The 15619-nt window shown below is 46.2% G+C and overlaps 1 protein-coding gene across 4 annotated transcripts in view; it reads left to right on the forward strand.

Moving 5' to 3' along the window:
• raly (RALY heterogeneous nuclear ribonucleoprotein) overlaps positions 1-15619 on the forward strand; it is a 126163-nt gene that overhangs the window by 90663 nt on the left and 19881 nt on the right. For all 4 annotated transcript variants that reach the window (XM_043710875.1, XM_043710874.1, XM_043710872.1 and 1 more), the window contains 3 exons: positions 1109-1269; positions 2808-2921; positions 5025-5188. In XM_043710875.1, coding sequence (XP_043566810.1) covers positions 1109-1269; positions 2808-2921; positions 5025-5188 — 439 coding nt within the window. The remainder of the gene's footprint in view (positions 1-1108; positions 1270-2807; positions 2922-5024; positions 5189-15619) is intronic.

The raw sequence follows: 15619 nt of genomic DNA on the forward strand, positions 1-15619 counted from the left end.
AACACACGCCCCCACTCAAACACACACAAACAGATGTCCTCACTCGCACACACACACTCACTCGCACACATATGCACACCCTCACAAATATAGACACATTCACATTCTAACATGCACTTGCACACTCACATAACCACAGACATACAGATACAGACACAAACTCATTTCTTTTTGATAGCTAAATGTTGCAGAGCAAAGGTGGGAGAATGAACCTGATGTCTGGGCTAAAGTGATCTCAATGGCCTCGCAGTTTATGTGAAAGGAAACAGACAAAAAGGATGGTTTTCATTGGAGCGCTGCATTGGGTTTGGGCAGGTTCACTGAAGCTGCCAATTGGCTGTACTGACATACGACGCCCCCAATCCCCCCCCCCCCCCTCCGCAAATCTGTGTCCCTAACTGACCTGCCTGCCAGTAGACACTGTTTCTCCTCATCCGATTTTTCAAACCTCTTCGTAAATGTGAACGCCCCAATACAGTCTGAGGCTGGGAGGAGGACAGTCCCCATTTCTCCATTTCATGACAGACCCACAGCTCTGGTTCCACCTGGTAAATCAGCCTGACACACTCTCCATGACCTTCAGCGTGTCAAACCCAGCACTGGACACAACACTGCAACCGGGGCTCGACCACTGCATAAAGATTTGGTGTAGTGTTTACGACAGGATCCTGTGTTTTATCAACGTGTCCAGTCGTGCTTTGTGTATACACCCTGTGTCTGACCCTCTCTCTCGCTCTGTGTTCCTGTAACCCTTTAAGATTGCACCATCTCATCTCGATTATCTTTTCTATTGAGAAAAGTCTTTCACACTTCCCTGGGTGAAATTCCAGCCAGTCCATACAAACAAGAAACAAGATCAGCCCATTTGGCCCCTCCAAGCCCTGCTCTGCTACTCCAGAAGATCATGTTTGATCTGATTTTAACTTCAACTCTCTATTCCCCACCCCAATAATTGTTCATGTCCTCCATGACCATGTCATCCTGTTCCCTTCCTTTACTATTTGTTGTATATTTGACAAATTTCTAGGTACACATTGTGGGTAGTGTGTCAGACGCTGCGTGCTGTTTTCTGATCCCTCTAACTCTCCAGTTGCTCTCTTCCCTCTAGAATGCATGAATACTCCAGCCGGCCAGCGCTGATCCCCCGGGCAATACCAGTTAAGCGACCCCGGGTGATTGTCCCCGTGCTACGCAGAGGGAAGTCTGGGATCCCCCTGAAGCTAATGGCACGTTCCACAGCCACCACAAAAAACGCCACAAAGTTAAAACGTGAGTTCTGCCAGATGAGGCCGTTCGGTCCGACAAGCTAATGCTAGTGTTTGTGCTCCACTGGAGTCCCCCCCGCCCTCATTATCTCACCTCTCCCCAACCTGGTCTTAAAGGGACTGCCTCGAACACTCCACGAGACATATTCTCACCCAGAAGTGGGGAAGGGGGGGGGGGGGAGTGAGGAGGGAAATGAGGTGAAAGTGAGGGAATGATGCGGGGCACCTCAACAATCTTATAGGTGCCTGTGGATAGTAAGCAGAGAGTAAGAGGCGAGCTGGAGCGTATTAGAGGGGAAATGGACAATATAAGCTTCAGAGATGCTGGAATGCTTGGAGTTCTTTAGCTCAGTTGGCTGGACAGCTGGTTTGTTGGCGTGACACCAACAGCATGGGTTCAATTCCCTCACCAGCTGAAGTTACGATGAGGGACTCTCCTTTCTTCCCCTGTGGTGACCCTCAGGTTAAACCACCCCCAATTGTCTCTCCCTCATGAAAGAGTGGCCCATGGTTCTCTGGGACTATGGTGATGTTACCTTTCACTAAGGAAGGTATTGCTGACAACCTATTGACTGAAGTGGGGAGAGTAGAGGCAAGGGATGAGATACCAATGAATAGGAAGAACATACTGGAAAGACAGGCCTAGGTTTCAGGTTGCTAAAGGCAATCTAAGGCTCTGCTATCACCTTCCAATCTTCTTTAAATGTGTCAGAAATTTAGACAGTGGCAAATGTGACAGTCTTATTCAAGGAAAAGTGCAAGGATATTCCTCATAAATAAAATCAACTAGATTTTTCTGGTCATGTTTGGTTAAATAGATATTGTGAAAAGACAGTGTAACTGATCAGCCATTTTTCAATCAGGCGATGAAGGTCAATTCTCTTTTCTTATTGGCTTGGGAGTAGCAGAGGAGAGATCCTGTCAAACCTGTATCCGCCTGCAGAGCCTTGAACTAGGGTGAGGAGATCCTTCTGAGATATCTCACCATTTATTGATGGGGGAATGTGGCTCGGGGTGGAATGGGGCCAGCGAGTATAGGCCAGGGAGAATATAAAGGGGTGGGGACAGAGGTTAGGGTGAAGAATTTAATAAAGCCCAGTCAAAAAGATGCCTCTAAAATTGCAGGAGAAACAATTGGATCATCGTATCATCCGGTACCAATAGGCCCTTTGGCCCATCATGTCTGTACCACCAAAAATATACTGCCTGCACAGTTTCCCTTTCGCACAATGGGTCCGTGGCCTTCCATGTTATGACACTTCAAGTGCTCATCCAAGTCGTTTTTAAAGGTTGTGAGGTCTCCTGCCTCAACTCCCTCTCCCAGACCAGCCCCCTGGGTGACAAGGCTTTTCCCCAAATCCCCTCCAAACATCCCGCCTTTCCCTTCACTACATACAGAGGGTGGGGGCAAAGAGAGATTTTATCAATACTTTTGAAAACACAGTCAGAAAAACATATTCTTCAGCTGGGAGTTTAAAGACTCCTTTTGGTAGGTGTCTCCACAGGAATTCTGGGTCACTTTGCCCCTCTCTGTCTTTACAGTAAAATCCAACGAACTCCAGCGGATTAAACTAGAACTCACCCAGATTAAATCCAACATCGACTCGCTGCTGGGAAGGCTGGAGGAGATATCCAGGGAGAAAGTGGGTCACACAGGTGGGTACAGCAGATACTGAAACAACCAACAGGAATTCCCGCGCACACTCAGCGCTGTTCTGAAGACAAATCAGACTGGACCCGAAACATTCAGACAGTTTCTCTCTCTACAGACCTGCAGAGTTTCTCCAGCTATTTCTGTGTTTGATTCAGATTTCCAAAATCCACAGTTCTTTGTTTTATTTTAGAGCAAATGCAATCCTGACCTATTGTCTCTGAGCTTGCACCTTCATGACCTGGCAGTGAACCCAGCCCAGGATTGATGTGGATAACGACTGTTGCTGTGAGAAACAGTGTGTTTGTTAAGGCAGGTTTTGGTACAACTGAAGTTCATGCCCCACCTCTGGGTCTTGATCTATAACCTGCTCTCTCATTTCAAGACAATGTGGAAGTGTTAGGGCTCTGCTTCGTTAGCTTTAATCGGCTCCGCAAAGTCGGAATCTGTCTGAAAATGTCCCAATTCATCTTAAAAACTGAAAGACCATGTCTGAAGGTGAAGTTTATGAATTTTCACAAAGAATTGTGAAGGTGGCTTCAGTGGTAGCTGTCAAAGGCAACAAGAGGATTATGTCTAAAGCAAATAAAACCCACATCACTTCTCAAGCCTGTTCTCTTTCTAGCACTCTGCCTGGTGTAACATCACCCGTTATTTGGTGATACTCCCAGCTGTTTAGAATGCTTGCCGGTCAGAGATGAGAGGCCCCTGTATCATTTCGTGTCGTGCTCTTTTTCATTATTATTGCTCTGTCACTGAGGGCACCTGACACAGTCAGCACTTCCCTCACCTCCAAACTGGAAATTCCCAGTTTAACTTCTGGTATAAGCTCTGGATGGTGATGGAGGTAAAGTTCAAGGTGCAGGGGACTGGGCTGTTAATCAGCCTGGGAACCTTTTCATCACCGCCTCCTGATTCCCTAAAGGGAGTCCCGGGGCAGGAGAGGGGCGACGGGAAGTTTGTGAGAAGATAGGTTAAATAAAGCAAAAATTCTTTCCCCAACCCTCGCTTTGTTGGAAATAACTTTCAGTAAAGCAGCAAATCTCTAAGAAATGGAAGGAAAAGCAAGTATTTTAACAGGCTGTGTGTTTCAATCTTAATCCGCTTTAAGCTGAACGATTTCCCCTCTCGGCGAGATCCGTTCTCAAATTCTTTAAATGGGCTTTTTGAAATGTCTGTTTAAACCAGTTAAAACTTTCTACACTTCTGCACTTTGTTGGAGACAATCTGAAGTTGTCCAGGATTATCTAGCCCAGAGAGTTGTGGAGGTTAGTTCACTGAAAGTGTTTGAAGAGGCGGTGGTGGATAGATGTCTGAAACATTGGGGAGTTGAGGGTAATGTTGAGCTGGTACTAAAGATGAATTGAGACCTGGGCCAGATCGGTCCTAGTCTTATCAAGGGGTGGGGAGAACTCAAAGGGGCTGAATGGCCTCCTGTTTCTTCAGTTCTTAAAAGTAGGATAAAATTGTGGTAATATCCTTACAATATGGAGTTGTCAGTGGGTGGACAGCAGACAGACAGGAAACTGGGAAACAGATCACAACCAGAGCAACCACAGGACCATAACTATAGGAGCAAAATTAGGCCATTCAGCCCTTTGTGTCTGCTCCACCTTTGGATCATGGCTGATACGTTTCTCAACCTCGTTCTCCTGTCTTCTCCCTGTTAGCCCTTATCCCCTTACTCCTCAAGAACCTGAGACTCTGTGTCATTCTCTACCACAGAGGGCTGCGTCATTAAGGATATTCCAGTCTGAGATAGTCAGATTTCTGAGGGAATTCCAGGGTTGTAGGCAAACGCAGGATAGTGGAGTTGAAGATTATTGGACCAGCTCTGATTTCACTGAGAGGAAGTGCAGATTTGATGGGCCGAATGGTCTGATTCTGTCTACGCCTTATAGTGTCAGGGAGTGATCTGTTACTGGTCACCCAGCTTGTGAGATTTTCCTCTGTACGAATGAGTTGCTGTTGTTTCTCTGGAAAGCAGCAAGGATTCCATCACCTCCGAAACACTCATGGGGGATCCTGGGGATATGAATGGAACTTGTTCAATTTAGTTCTGTCCTGTTTCTGAGATTAAAAGATCCTGTTCCCGGCTGTTCCCACAGAGTCCAGGAAGAAGGCCGATGAGGTGAGGCCTGAGCTCTCTCACGCAGACTCTGCTTCAGAAACCGCAGAGACGCTGACAGAGGAACCTCTGGGCGACGATGGGGAATGTGAGGAACTCGAACAGGGTGAAGCAACTGAAGACAATGAGTGTGAGGATGAAATGGTGAGACTGGAAACTTTAGGAACATTAATCATCCACAACAAGGGGATTTGAAATTGGCTGGAGTTAGTTTGAATTATAATGATTACTGTCATGTCATCAGAAACCGTAAACTCCAGATAGGCCCATCTGATTCTCCAAACACACTAGCATTGATGTCAGCTGTGACTTCATATGTAGCAACTCCGACAGTGCGACACTCTCTCAGCACTGACCCTCTGACAGTGCGGCACTCCCTCAGCACTGACCATCTGAAAGGGCGGCACTCCCTCAGCACTGACCATCTGTAAGGGCGGCACTCCCTAAGCACTGACCATCGGACAGTGTGGCACTCCCTCAGCACTGACCATCTGAAAGGGCGGCACTTCCTCAGGATTGACCCTCTGACAGTGCGGCACTACCTCAGCAGTGACCCTCTTGACAGTGCGGCACTCCCTCAGCAGTGACCCCTCCGACAGTGCAACACTCCCTCAGCACTGACCCTCCGACAGTGCGACACTCCCTCAGCAGTGACCCTCTTGACAGTGCGGCACTCCCTCAGCATGCAGCACACTCTCAGTACTGACCCTCTGACAGTGCAGCACTCCCTCTGTACTGACCCTCTGACAGTGGAGCACCCCCTCAGCTCTGCCCTTCCGACTGTGGCCACTCCCTCAGCACTGACCCCTCTGACAGTGCAGCACTCCCTCAGCACTGACCCTCTGACAGTGCGGCACTCCCTCAGCACAGACCCCCTGACAGTGCGGCACTCCCCCAGCACTTAGCCTCCGACAGTGCGGCACTCCCTCAGCAGTGATCCTCTGACAGTGCAGCACTCCCTTAGCACTCACCCTCTGACAGTGCAGCACTCCCTCAGCACTGACCCCCCTGACAGTGCGGCACTCCCTCAGCACACACCCCCTGACAGTGCAGCATTCCTTCAGCTCTTAGCCCCCGACAGTGCGGCACTCCCTCAGCAGTGACCTTCTGACAGTGCGGCACTCCCTTAGCACTGACCCTCTGACAGTGTAGCACTCCCTCAGCTCTGACCTTCCGACTGTGCCCACTCCCTCAGCACTGACCCTCCGACAGTGCGACACTCCTTCAACACAGCCCTCTGACAGTGAGGCACTCCCTCAGCACTGACCCTTGAACAGTGCCCACTCGATCAGCACTAACCCTGTGTATTGTCATAGATTTGCAATCAAACCAGCCTGTAGCATCAACAGAGCTGTCTCACATCATAACATGTGACATCCTAATATAAACGCATCTCTGCTCTCTCTGTGTCAAGGAGTAATTGGAGTTTCGTCAGTCAGTCAACTTAGTGTCTGTATTGTACAGTGACATCAACGAGGAGAGAGCCATGATTATGTGCATATTGCTGTCGTATTGTAGTCATGCAAATAGTTAGCATTGTAAGTAAACTTTGAAACATCTGTCTCACAACACGCCGACTCTTTGTGATATACATTACATGGGCTAATACAGAAAACCACAAACTGCATCATGATGACAGCAATTGAGCACAAAATCCTCGGTGTGCCAACTCATTAATTGGCCATGAGTGAGTGCTGAAAATGTGATAGCAGTGGAGCAGTTGTGAAAGATCTTTTCCTAACCATCAACCACCAACCTGAGTTCAGAGTTGAAGTTACAACTACAACAAAAACTAAAGTTCTACAACCAGACCCCAAATCAATTTACAACCGACTCATTCAGTTCCAGATTTTAAAAGAAACAGTTAATTGGTGCTAAGAGGACAGCTCCTAGCTTAAATAAACAAAAATCATGGGAGGAATTAGAACAAGAGGGAGAGAAATGCTCTGGGAATAAAAGCAATCTTCAACATTAAAAAGGCTTGGCTGTTTTCAGTTTTTGGTTTGTTCCACTATCCTGTTCCTCAGACAAAAGCAGAAAGTGAAAAGTTCCCTGGGAAGTGGAGAGAATAGAAGAGCACTAGTTGTCTCAATAGTTAGACGGATTGACAGGAGATTTTGTGGTCAGGAACGGGACTCCTGGAAGGTGTGTTACCTCCCTGGTGCCAGGATCCGGGATGTTGGTGATCGGATTTTCAGGATTCTGAAGGTGGGGGGGGGGGTGAGCAGCCAGAAATCGTGGTACATATTGGTACTAGTGATATAGCCAGGAAAGGGATTGAGGATCTGAAAAGTGACTACAGAGAGCAGGACAAGTAGAGTAGTGATCTCAGGTTTGCTACCGGTGCCATGAGATAGTGAGGTGAGCAACAGGCAGCGAATACAGCTTAACACGTGGTGACAAGGCTGGTGCAGGAGGGAGGACTTCCAATACCTAGACCATTGGGATACCTTTTGGGGGAGGTGGGACCCGTACATGAAGGACGGGTTGCACCTGAACTGGAGGGACACAAATGTCCTGGGTGGGCAATTTGCTTGTGTGATTTGGGAGGATTTAAACTAGTTTGGCAGGGGGGTGGGAATCAGAGCCACATGTCTGAGAGGGGGGCAATTGCAGACAGGACAGTGACAGAATGTAGTGAATCTATCAGGAAGGTTTCTTACGAGATAAAACAACGGGATCGGTTAAGTTATGTCTGCTTTAACGCAAGGAGTATCAGAAATAAGAGTGATGAACTTAGAGCATGGATCAGTATTTGGGACTATGATGTTGTGGCCATAACGGAGACATGGGTTTCAAAGGGGCAGGAATGGTTGTGAGATGTTCCAGGGTTTAGAATGTTTAAAAAGAACAGGGAGGTGGAAAAAGAGGAGGGGGTGTAGCATTGCTAATCAGAGAGTGCATCACAGCTACAGAAACAAAGGTTGTTGAGGAAGGTTTGTCTACTGTGTCAGTACGAGTGGGAGTTAGGAACAGCAAGGGAACAGCCACTGCTTTGGGGGTTTTCTACAGACCCCCTAATAGCAGTAGAGAGATTGAAGATCTCATAGGCTGGCTGATTCTGGAAAAATGCGGATGTAGCAGGGTTGTTGTTATGGGTGATTTCAACTTTCCCAATATTGACTGGAACCTTCTTAGTGCAGATGGTTTGGATGGAGCCGTTTTTGTCAGGTATGTTCAGGAGGGTTTCCTTACTCAGTATGTAGACAGACCGACAAGTGGAGAGGCCATTTTGGATTTGGTGCTCAGCAAAGAGCGAGGACAGGTATCAGATCTCACGGTGGGAGAGCACTTTGGTGACAGTGACCACAACTGCCTCACATTTACCATAGCCTTGGAGAGTGAAAGGAGCAGTTACCAAGGGAAGATATTTAATTGGGGAAAAGGAAATTATGACGCTATCAGACAGGAGTTGGGAAGTACAGACTGGGAGCAATTGTTCCACAGAAAGGGCACAGCAGACATGTGGAGACTGTTTAAGGAGCAGTTGTTGCGAGTGATGCACAAATTTGTTCCTCTGAGACAGGTAAGAAGGGGTAAGATTAAGGAACATTGGATGGCAAGAACAGAGGAACTTCTCATCAAAAGGAAGGCGGCAGCTTACGTAAGGTGGAGGAAGCAAAGATCTAGCACAGCCTTAGAGGATTACAGGCTTGCTAGAAAGGAGCTCAGAAATGGATTGAGGAAAGCCAGGAAGGAACACGAAAAAGGCTTCGCAGGAAGGATTAGGGAGAACGCAAAGGCATTTTACTCATACGTGAGGAATAAGAGAGTGATCGGGGGAAGGTAGGGCCGATCAGGGATAGCGGAGGGAACTTGTGTGGAGTCTGAGCAGATAGGGGAAGCCCTAAATGAGTTTTTTGCTTCGGTTTTCACCAAGGAAAGAGACTTTGTTATGAATGAGAACTTCGATGAGCTGGGAAACAGGCTTGAACAGATCAAGGTTGATGAAGCTGATGTGCTGGAAAGTTTGGAAAACATTAAGATTGATAAGCCCCCAGGGCCAGACCAGATTTATCCCAGGCTGCTCCGGGAAGCGAGAAAGGAAGTTACTAAGCCGCTGGCGAGGATATTTGCCTCCTCACTCTCCACGGGAGTCGTACCGGAGGATTGGAAGGAGGTGAATGTTGTTCCTCTTTTCAAGAAGGTAATAGGGAAATCCCTGTCAATTACAGATCAGTCAGTCCTACGTCTGTGGTCAGCAAAGTTGTGGAAAGAATTCTGAGGGGTAGGATCTATGACTATTTGGCAAAGCACAGTGTGATTAAAGGCAGTCAGCGTGGCTTTGTGAGGGGCAGGTCATGCCTCACAAATCTTATTGAGTTGAGGAGGTGACGAGACAGGTCAACGACGGTCGAGCAGTGGATGTGGTGTATATGGACTTCAGCAAGGCATTTGATAGGGTTCCCCATGGTCGGCTCATTCATAAAATCAGGAAGGATGGGATACAGGGAGATTTGGCTATCTGGATTCAGAACTGGCTGACTGACAGAAGGCAGAGAGTGGTTGTAGATGGTAAGTATTCTGCCTGGAGGTCAGTATTGAGGGGTCCTGCAGGGCTCTGATCTTGGGCCTCTGCTCTTTGTAGTTTTTATAATTGACTTGGATGAGGAGGTTGAGGGTGGGTTAGTAAATTTGCCAAGGACACAAAGGTTGGAGGTGCCATTGATAATATCAAGGGCTACTGCAGGCTGCAGCACAACATAAACAGGATGCAGAGCTGGGCTGAGAAATGGCAGATGGAGTTCAACTGGATAAATGTGAAGTGATGCATTTTGGAAGGTCGAACTCGAATGCTGAATATAGGATTAAAGACAGGATTCTTGGCAGTGTGGAGGAACAGAGGGATCTGGGCATGCAAGTACATAGATCCCTCAAAGTTGCCACCCAAGTAGATATGGTTGTTAAGAAAGCATATGGTGTTTTGGATTTCATTAACAGGGGGATCGAGTTTAAGAGCTGCCAGGTTTTGCTACAGCTCTACAAGTCCCTGGTGAGACCACACTTGGAATATTGTGTCCAGTTCTGGTCACCCTACTATAGGAAAGATAGAGAGGCTTTGGAGAGGGTGCAAAGAAGGTTTACCAGGATGCTGCCTGGACTGGAGGGCTTGCCTTACAAAGAAAGGTTGAATAAGCTCAGACTTTTCTCTCTGGACAGAAGACCTGATTGAGGTGTACAAGATAATGAGAGGAATAGCCAGAGACCTTTCCCCTGGGCAGGATTGACCAGTTCGAGGGGTCATCGTTTTAAGATATTAGGAGGAAGGTATAAGTGGACGTCAGAGGTAGGTTCTTTACGCAGAGAGTTGAGTGCATGGAATACGTTGCCAGCTGTGGTGATGGAAGCAGAGTCATTGGGGACATTTAAGCGACTGCTGGACATGCACATGGATAGCAGTGAGTTGAGGGGTGCGTAGGTTAGGTTATTATATTTTACATTAGGATTAAACCTCGGCCCAGCATCGTGGGCCTGTTCTGTGCTGTACTTTTCTAATTCTAAAAAAAAGGAATGCCACCGTCATGAAACCATGATGTGGAGGTGCCGGTGATGGACTGGGGTGAGCAAGGTCAGAAGTCACATGACCCCAGGTTAGAGTCCAACAGATTTATTTGAAATCACTAATTTTTGCAGCAATGCTGTACACTGTACGTGGGGCCTACACTCCGAAAGCTTATGATTTCAAATAAACCTATTGGACTATAACCTGGGGTCTTGTGACTCCTGACCTTCAGGTAAAGCCTCATACCATCTCTTGAAGGTACAGCAAGCAAAGACAGAGATAATCCAATCATTTCTCTCTCCACAGATGCTGAGTTGCTGCTGCACTTTCCGTTTTCATTTTAATTAAATCACAGCAATCACACAATGTTCACAGGATAAGCAGGATTCTGAAAAATTTGTAAAACAGAAGGTACCAGCGTTCCCTAGTAACAATGAAGAAGTTAGAGTTACCTCTTTGAGCGCATTTGGGAGATTATGATCAAAGTGTGTTTTAAATTGCACTGGGTTAAATTCCAGCTTAAATTTCCTCTAAAATTCATAAACATATCCTGTGACAACACGGATGACCAGTGCAGCTGGGAAATATAATAAACCATAACCATTTGTTTTATTTCCTTTCAAAATTAGTCTGAGCTGTGTCTAAATCCAGGTCCAGGAGCAAACTTTAACCTAACAGTGGAACAAAATTCCACTGAAATGGACATTTCATGAGGGTGTCTAATCCTCCACCTGAGTAAAGCAAATTGTTGAAAAATATTTCTAAAACCTATACTGAGCTGTTTGTTTCATTGCTGTTCACTTGTCTTCACAAATCAAATATTTCACTGAGATGGAGAAAGTCCTGCCCCTACCTGTGTGGCTGTGTGAATGGGCAATGAGTACATGGGGAGGTGGCCAGTTTTGGGAGTGGGATCAGATTCTGGTGAGTTCATTCATCAGCTGGGGTAAAGACGCACAGAAAACCCAAACAAAAGTGATTCAGGTTGCCTGCTGACATTCGCAGTTCTTCAATCTTTTGCGCTGGTGTGGCAAGGAATGGCCAAGCCAGTGTAAACTGAGCTCCCAAAGTGATTTCAGAAACAAGGCACAATTCTCTGTAAAATCCTAAAGATCCACGGATACTGTAAATCAGAAACACAAACAGAGATTGCTGGAAATTGCCCAGTTCTCAGTAATCGCCCATGTGCTCGGCCTTGAAGGAGAAAGTGAGGACCGCAAATGCTGGATAGTCAGAGTCGAGAGTGTGGCGCTGGAAAAGCACAGCAGGTCAGGCAGCATCCGAAGAGCAGGAGAATCAATATTTCAGGCACAAACCCTTCATCAGGACTGTGGGGGGGGGAGCGGGGCTGAAAAATAAGTAGGAGGGTGGGGTGAGGTAGCTGGAAAGCAACAGCCTAAGGGAACCTACTCAGTTTCCAGCAGCAGATCTAAATTGGGAATGCAGTTAACAGACCCAACAGACCGATGGGACACCATCAGCCTGTATTTCCTGAGATTTATCCAAATTGTTTCAATCTACAGCCAGACAGTGGGTGGATTTGCCCTGGAACAGGCTGGTGTGTTTGGCTGTTAGCGATGCAGAGTGAAGCCAACTCCTGCACTGGCTGAGGTCACCATGAAGGACTCTCCTTCTCAATCTCTCCCCCGACCTGAGGTGTGGTGACCCCAGGTTAAACCCCAACAAATCTGTCTCTAACAGGAGAGTGATGCCATGGTCCTCAGGAACAATGGTGACTTTATCTTAATATTGCCTCAAACAGCCTGAGTGAAATCAGAGAGTTTTGCTTTCTCTAATATTTGTTTGACCTTGTGTTTCCTGATAAGTTGCAGTAATTTATCATACCTTAACATCAGAAAAGGTTTTGTTGGATGTGAAAATATTTTAACCAGGCATCTTATGTTCAAACTGCACTGAGCAGGCATGTGAAGTAGGAATGTGATTAAATGAGGACAGAGCCCAGTGTACTCTATGTGTTAATATGAAACATACAAACCAAGCTCAGATGGGGGTGTGTATATTCTACAGAATGTATCAACCATGTTTTCTGGACAAGCACTCAGAAGCAGAGAAAAGGAACAGTTCAACCATTAACCTCCGCACAGCTGATATGGAATTATCAGCCTCGTTGACCCATGTAGGCATCTCTGCTCCTGAGCTTTGAGAAGGTAGCTCAGGTTGAGGTTCTGGCTGTAGGTTTGCTCGCTGAGCTGGAAGGTTTGTTTTCAGATGTTTCTTCACCATTCTTGGTAACATCATCAGTGAGCCTCTGGATGGAGCACTGTTAGCATGGCCCACTTTCTATTTATGTGTTTCGGTTTCCTTGGGTCGGTGATGTCATTCCCGGTGGTGGTGTTATTTCCTGCAATTATGTCATTTCTTGACCTTTTTCTCAGGGAATGGTAAATGGGATCCAAGTCAATATGTTTGTTGATAGAATTCCGGTTGGAATGTCATGCTTCTAGGAATTCTCATGCGCTGCTCTGTTTGGCTTGTCCTAGGTTGGATGTGTTGTCCCAGTCGAAGTGGTGTCCTTCCTCATCCGTATGTGAGCATACTTGTGAGAGAGGGTCATGTCTTTTTGTGGCTAGTTGATGTTCATGTATCCTGGTGGCTAGTTTTCTGCCTGTTTGTCCAAGGTAGTGTTTGTTACAGTCCTTGCACAGTATTTTGTAAATGATGTTGTTGAAGGTGGAGTGGGTGGTATGGCATAAGTCCACTAGCCTGATGACATTGTCCTTGCTGATAAAGTTGGTGGTGTTTGGTGTATGTGTCTTTGGGTCTTCTAATAGTGTAGTCAGTGTTTCTTTGGCCAGGTTGATGTTGATGGATGTGAACAGGGCTGTTATGTCAAAGGAGACCATTATTTCATTCGTTGCTATCTTGGTGTCTTTGATGGTCTTCAAGAATTCTTGGGTAGAGTGGATGGAGTGGTGTGAATCTTCTACAAAGTGTTTTAGTCTTTGGTTTAGCTCCTTGGCCAACCTGTAAGTTGGTGTTCCAGGTAGCGCGACTATGTGCCTGAGGGGGGCTCCTGGTTTGTGAATTTTGGATAATTCACTTACAAAATACCTTGCAAGAACTGTAACAAACGCTACATTGGACAAACAGGCAGAAAATAGCCACCAGGATACATGAACACCAACTAGCCACAGAAAGACATGACCCTCTCTCACGAGTATCCTCACATACGAATGAGGAAGGACACCACTTTGACTGGGACTACACATCCATCCCAGGACAAGCCAAACAGAGACATGCACGAAAATTCCTAGAAACATGGCACTCCAACTGGAACTCGATCAACAAACACATTGACTTGGATCCCATTTACCACCCCCTGAGAAAATGAACAGGAAATGACATCACCACAGGAAATGACATCACCAACCCAAGGAAACCTAAACACATAAATCGAAAGTGGGCCAGAAATACAATCTTGAGTAGTGTGTTCAAACATTGTTTTCAAGGAAGCACGTGACTAAGTACAATGCCTAAATAAACTACCAAGGGAGTCAATTCACTAAACAAAGGATTCTGGGTAATCCAAGATGGAGGATGGAAAATATTTCTGGCAGTAACAGCTGCTCCTTTTTTGAGGTATTGGAGGTGATTTCCTTGAATTCCAGGAGCAGCAATTACTGTTTTATACGCTGTTGCATTGTTTTGGAACTTTGGAGAAAAAAAAGTCAAAACGACAGCAATTTTAAAAGAGAGAAGTACAGACAAAGGAAAGACATGGTGAGGGCAGTGCAGGAGTGAGAGAGAGAAAGAAACCCACCCTGCTAGCTGACAGAGTTAGCAGTTACTGCCTTTGCTGTTTGAATTCATGTATCACTGGACATGGGAGTGCATCTGGGAAAATTAAAAACAGTGAAACTCACAACTGATCTTGGAGGAACCTGTTTGGGAAAGGTCACAGCACAGAAACAGCACAGAAAGTGCGGCCTTAAAATAAATCTGCAGTAGTGAGTAGAGTGGGTACTTTCTTGATTATATGTTTTATTGAGCTATGTCTCTAGACTAAACTTAAATTAATACTTATGGCTTATATTTTAACCTGGAGCAGTGTTTTATTGAGGAATAAGATGGGGCTATTTTCTGGGTCTGTAGATTGCAAGAAGCAAAAATGGCCTTTAGTCGAGTGATATGCTCCTCTTGTTGGATGTGGGAGTTTAGGGAGAGTTTACGTGTTACTGAGGATTATATCTGCAATAAAAACTGTTGGTTGCGAATCCTATCAGATCGAACGGATTGGTTGGAGAGACAGTTAGAGGGAATGAGGAATTTACAAGAGCAAGGGATGTGGATGAATGGCAGATATAGGAATGGGGGGAAGTTTCAGATACAGTCACATAGATGGGTTAACTCCAGGAAAGGTAAGAGAGGTAGGTAGGTAGTGCAGGAGTCTTCTGTGGCTATCCCCATTTCAAACAAGAATGCTGTTTTGGAAATATAGGGGGTGATGGACACTCAGGGACATGTAGTAAGAACAGCCAAGTTTCTGGTATTGAGACTGTTTCTAATGTAAGGAGGGGTACATTGGCTTCCAAGAGATCAATTGTGTTAGGGGATTCTCTAGTTTGAGGTACAGACAGAAGTTTCTGTGGCCAGCAGCGAAAAAGCAGAATGATGTGTTGTTTTCCTGGTGCCAGGATCAAGGATGTCTCCGAGAGGGTGCAGAATGTTCTCACGGGGGGAGAGGTGCCAGCAGGAGGTCATTGTCCACATTGGAACCAACAACATTGGAAGGGAAAAGGTTGACATTCTAAAGGGAGATTACAGAGAGTTAGGCAGAAATTGAAAAAGGAGATCCTCGAGAATAGTAATATCTGGATTACTCTCAGTGCTACGAGCTAGTGAGGGCAGGAATAGGAGGATAGAGCAGATGAATACATGGCTGAGGAGCTGGTGTAAGGGAGAAGGATTCACATCTTTGGATCATTGGAAGCTGTTTTGGGGTAGAAGTGACCTGTACAAGAAGGACGGATTGCATCTAAATTGGAAGGGGACTAATATACTGGGAAGGAGATTTGCTAGAGCTGCTCGGGAGGATTTAAACTAGTAAGGTG

Source organism: Chiloscyllium plagiosum, chromosome 20 (assembly GCF_004010195.1).
Source record: "Chiloscyllium plagiosum isolate BGI_BamShark_2017 chromosome 20, ASM401019v2, whole genome shotgun sequence".
In the NCBI taxonomy this organism is placed as follows: Eukaryota; Metazoa; Chordata; class Chondrichthyes; order Orectolobiformes; family Hemiscylliidae; genus Chiloscyllium; species Chiloscyllium plagiosum.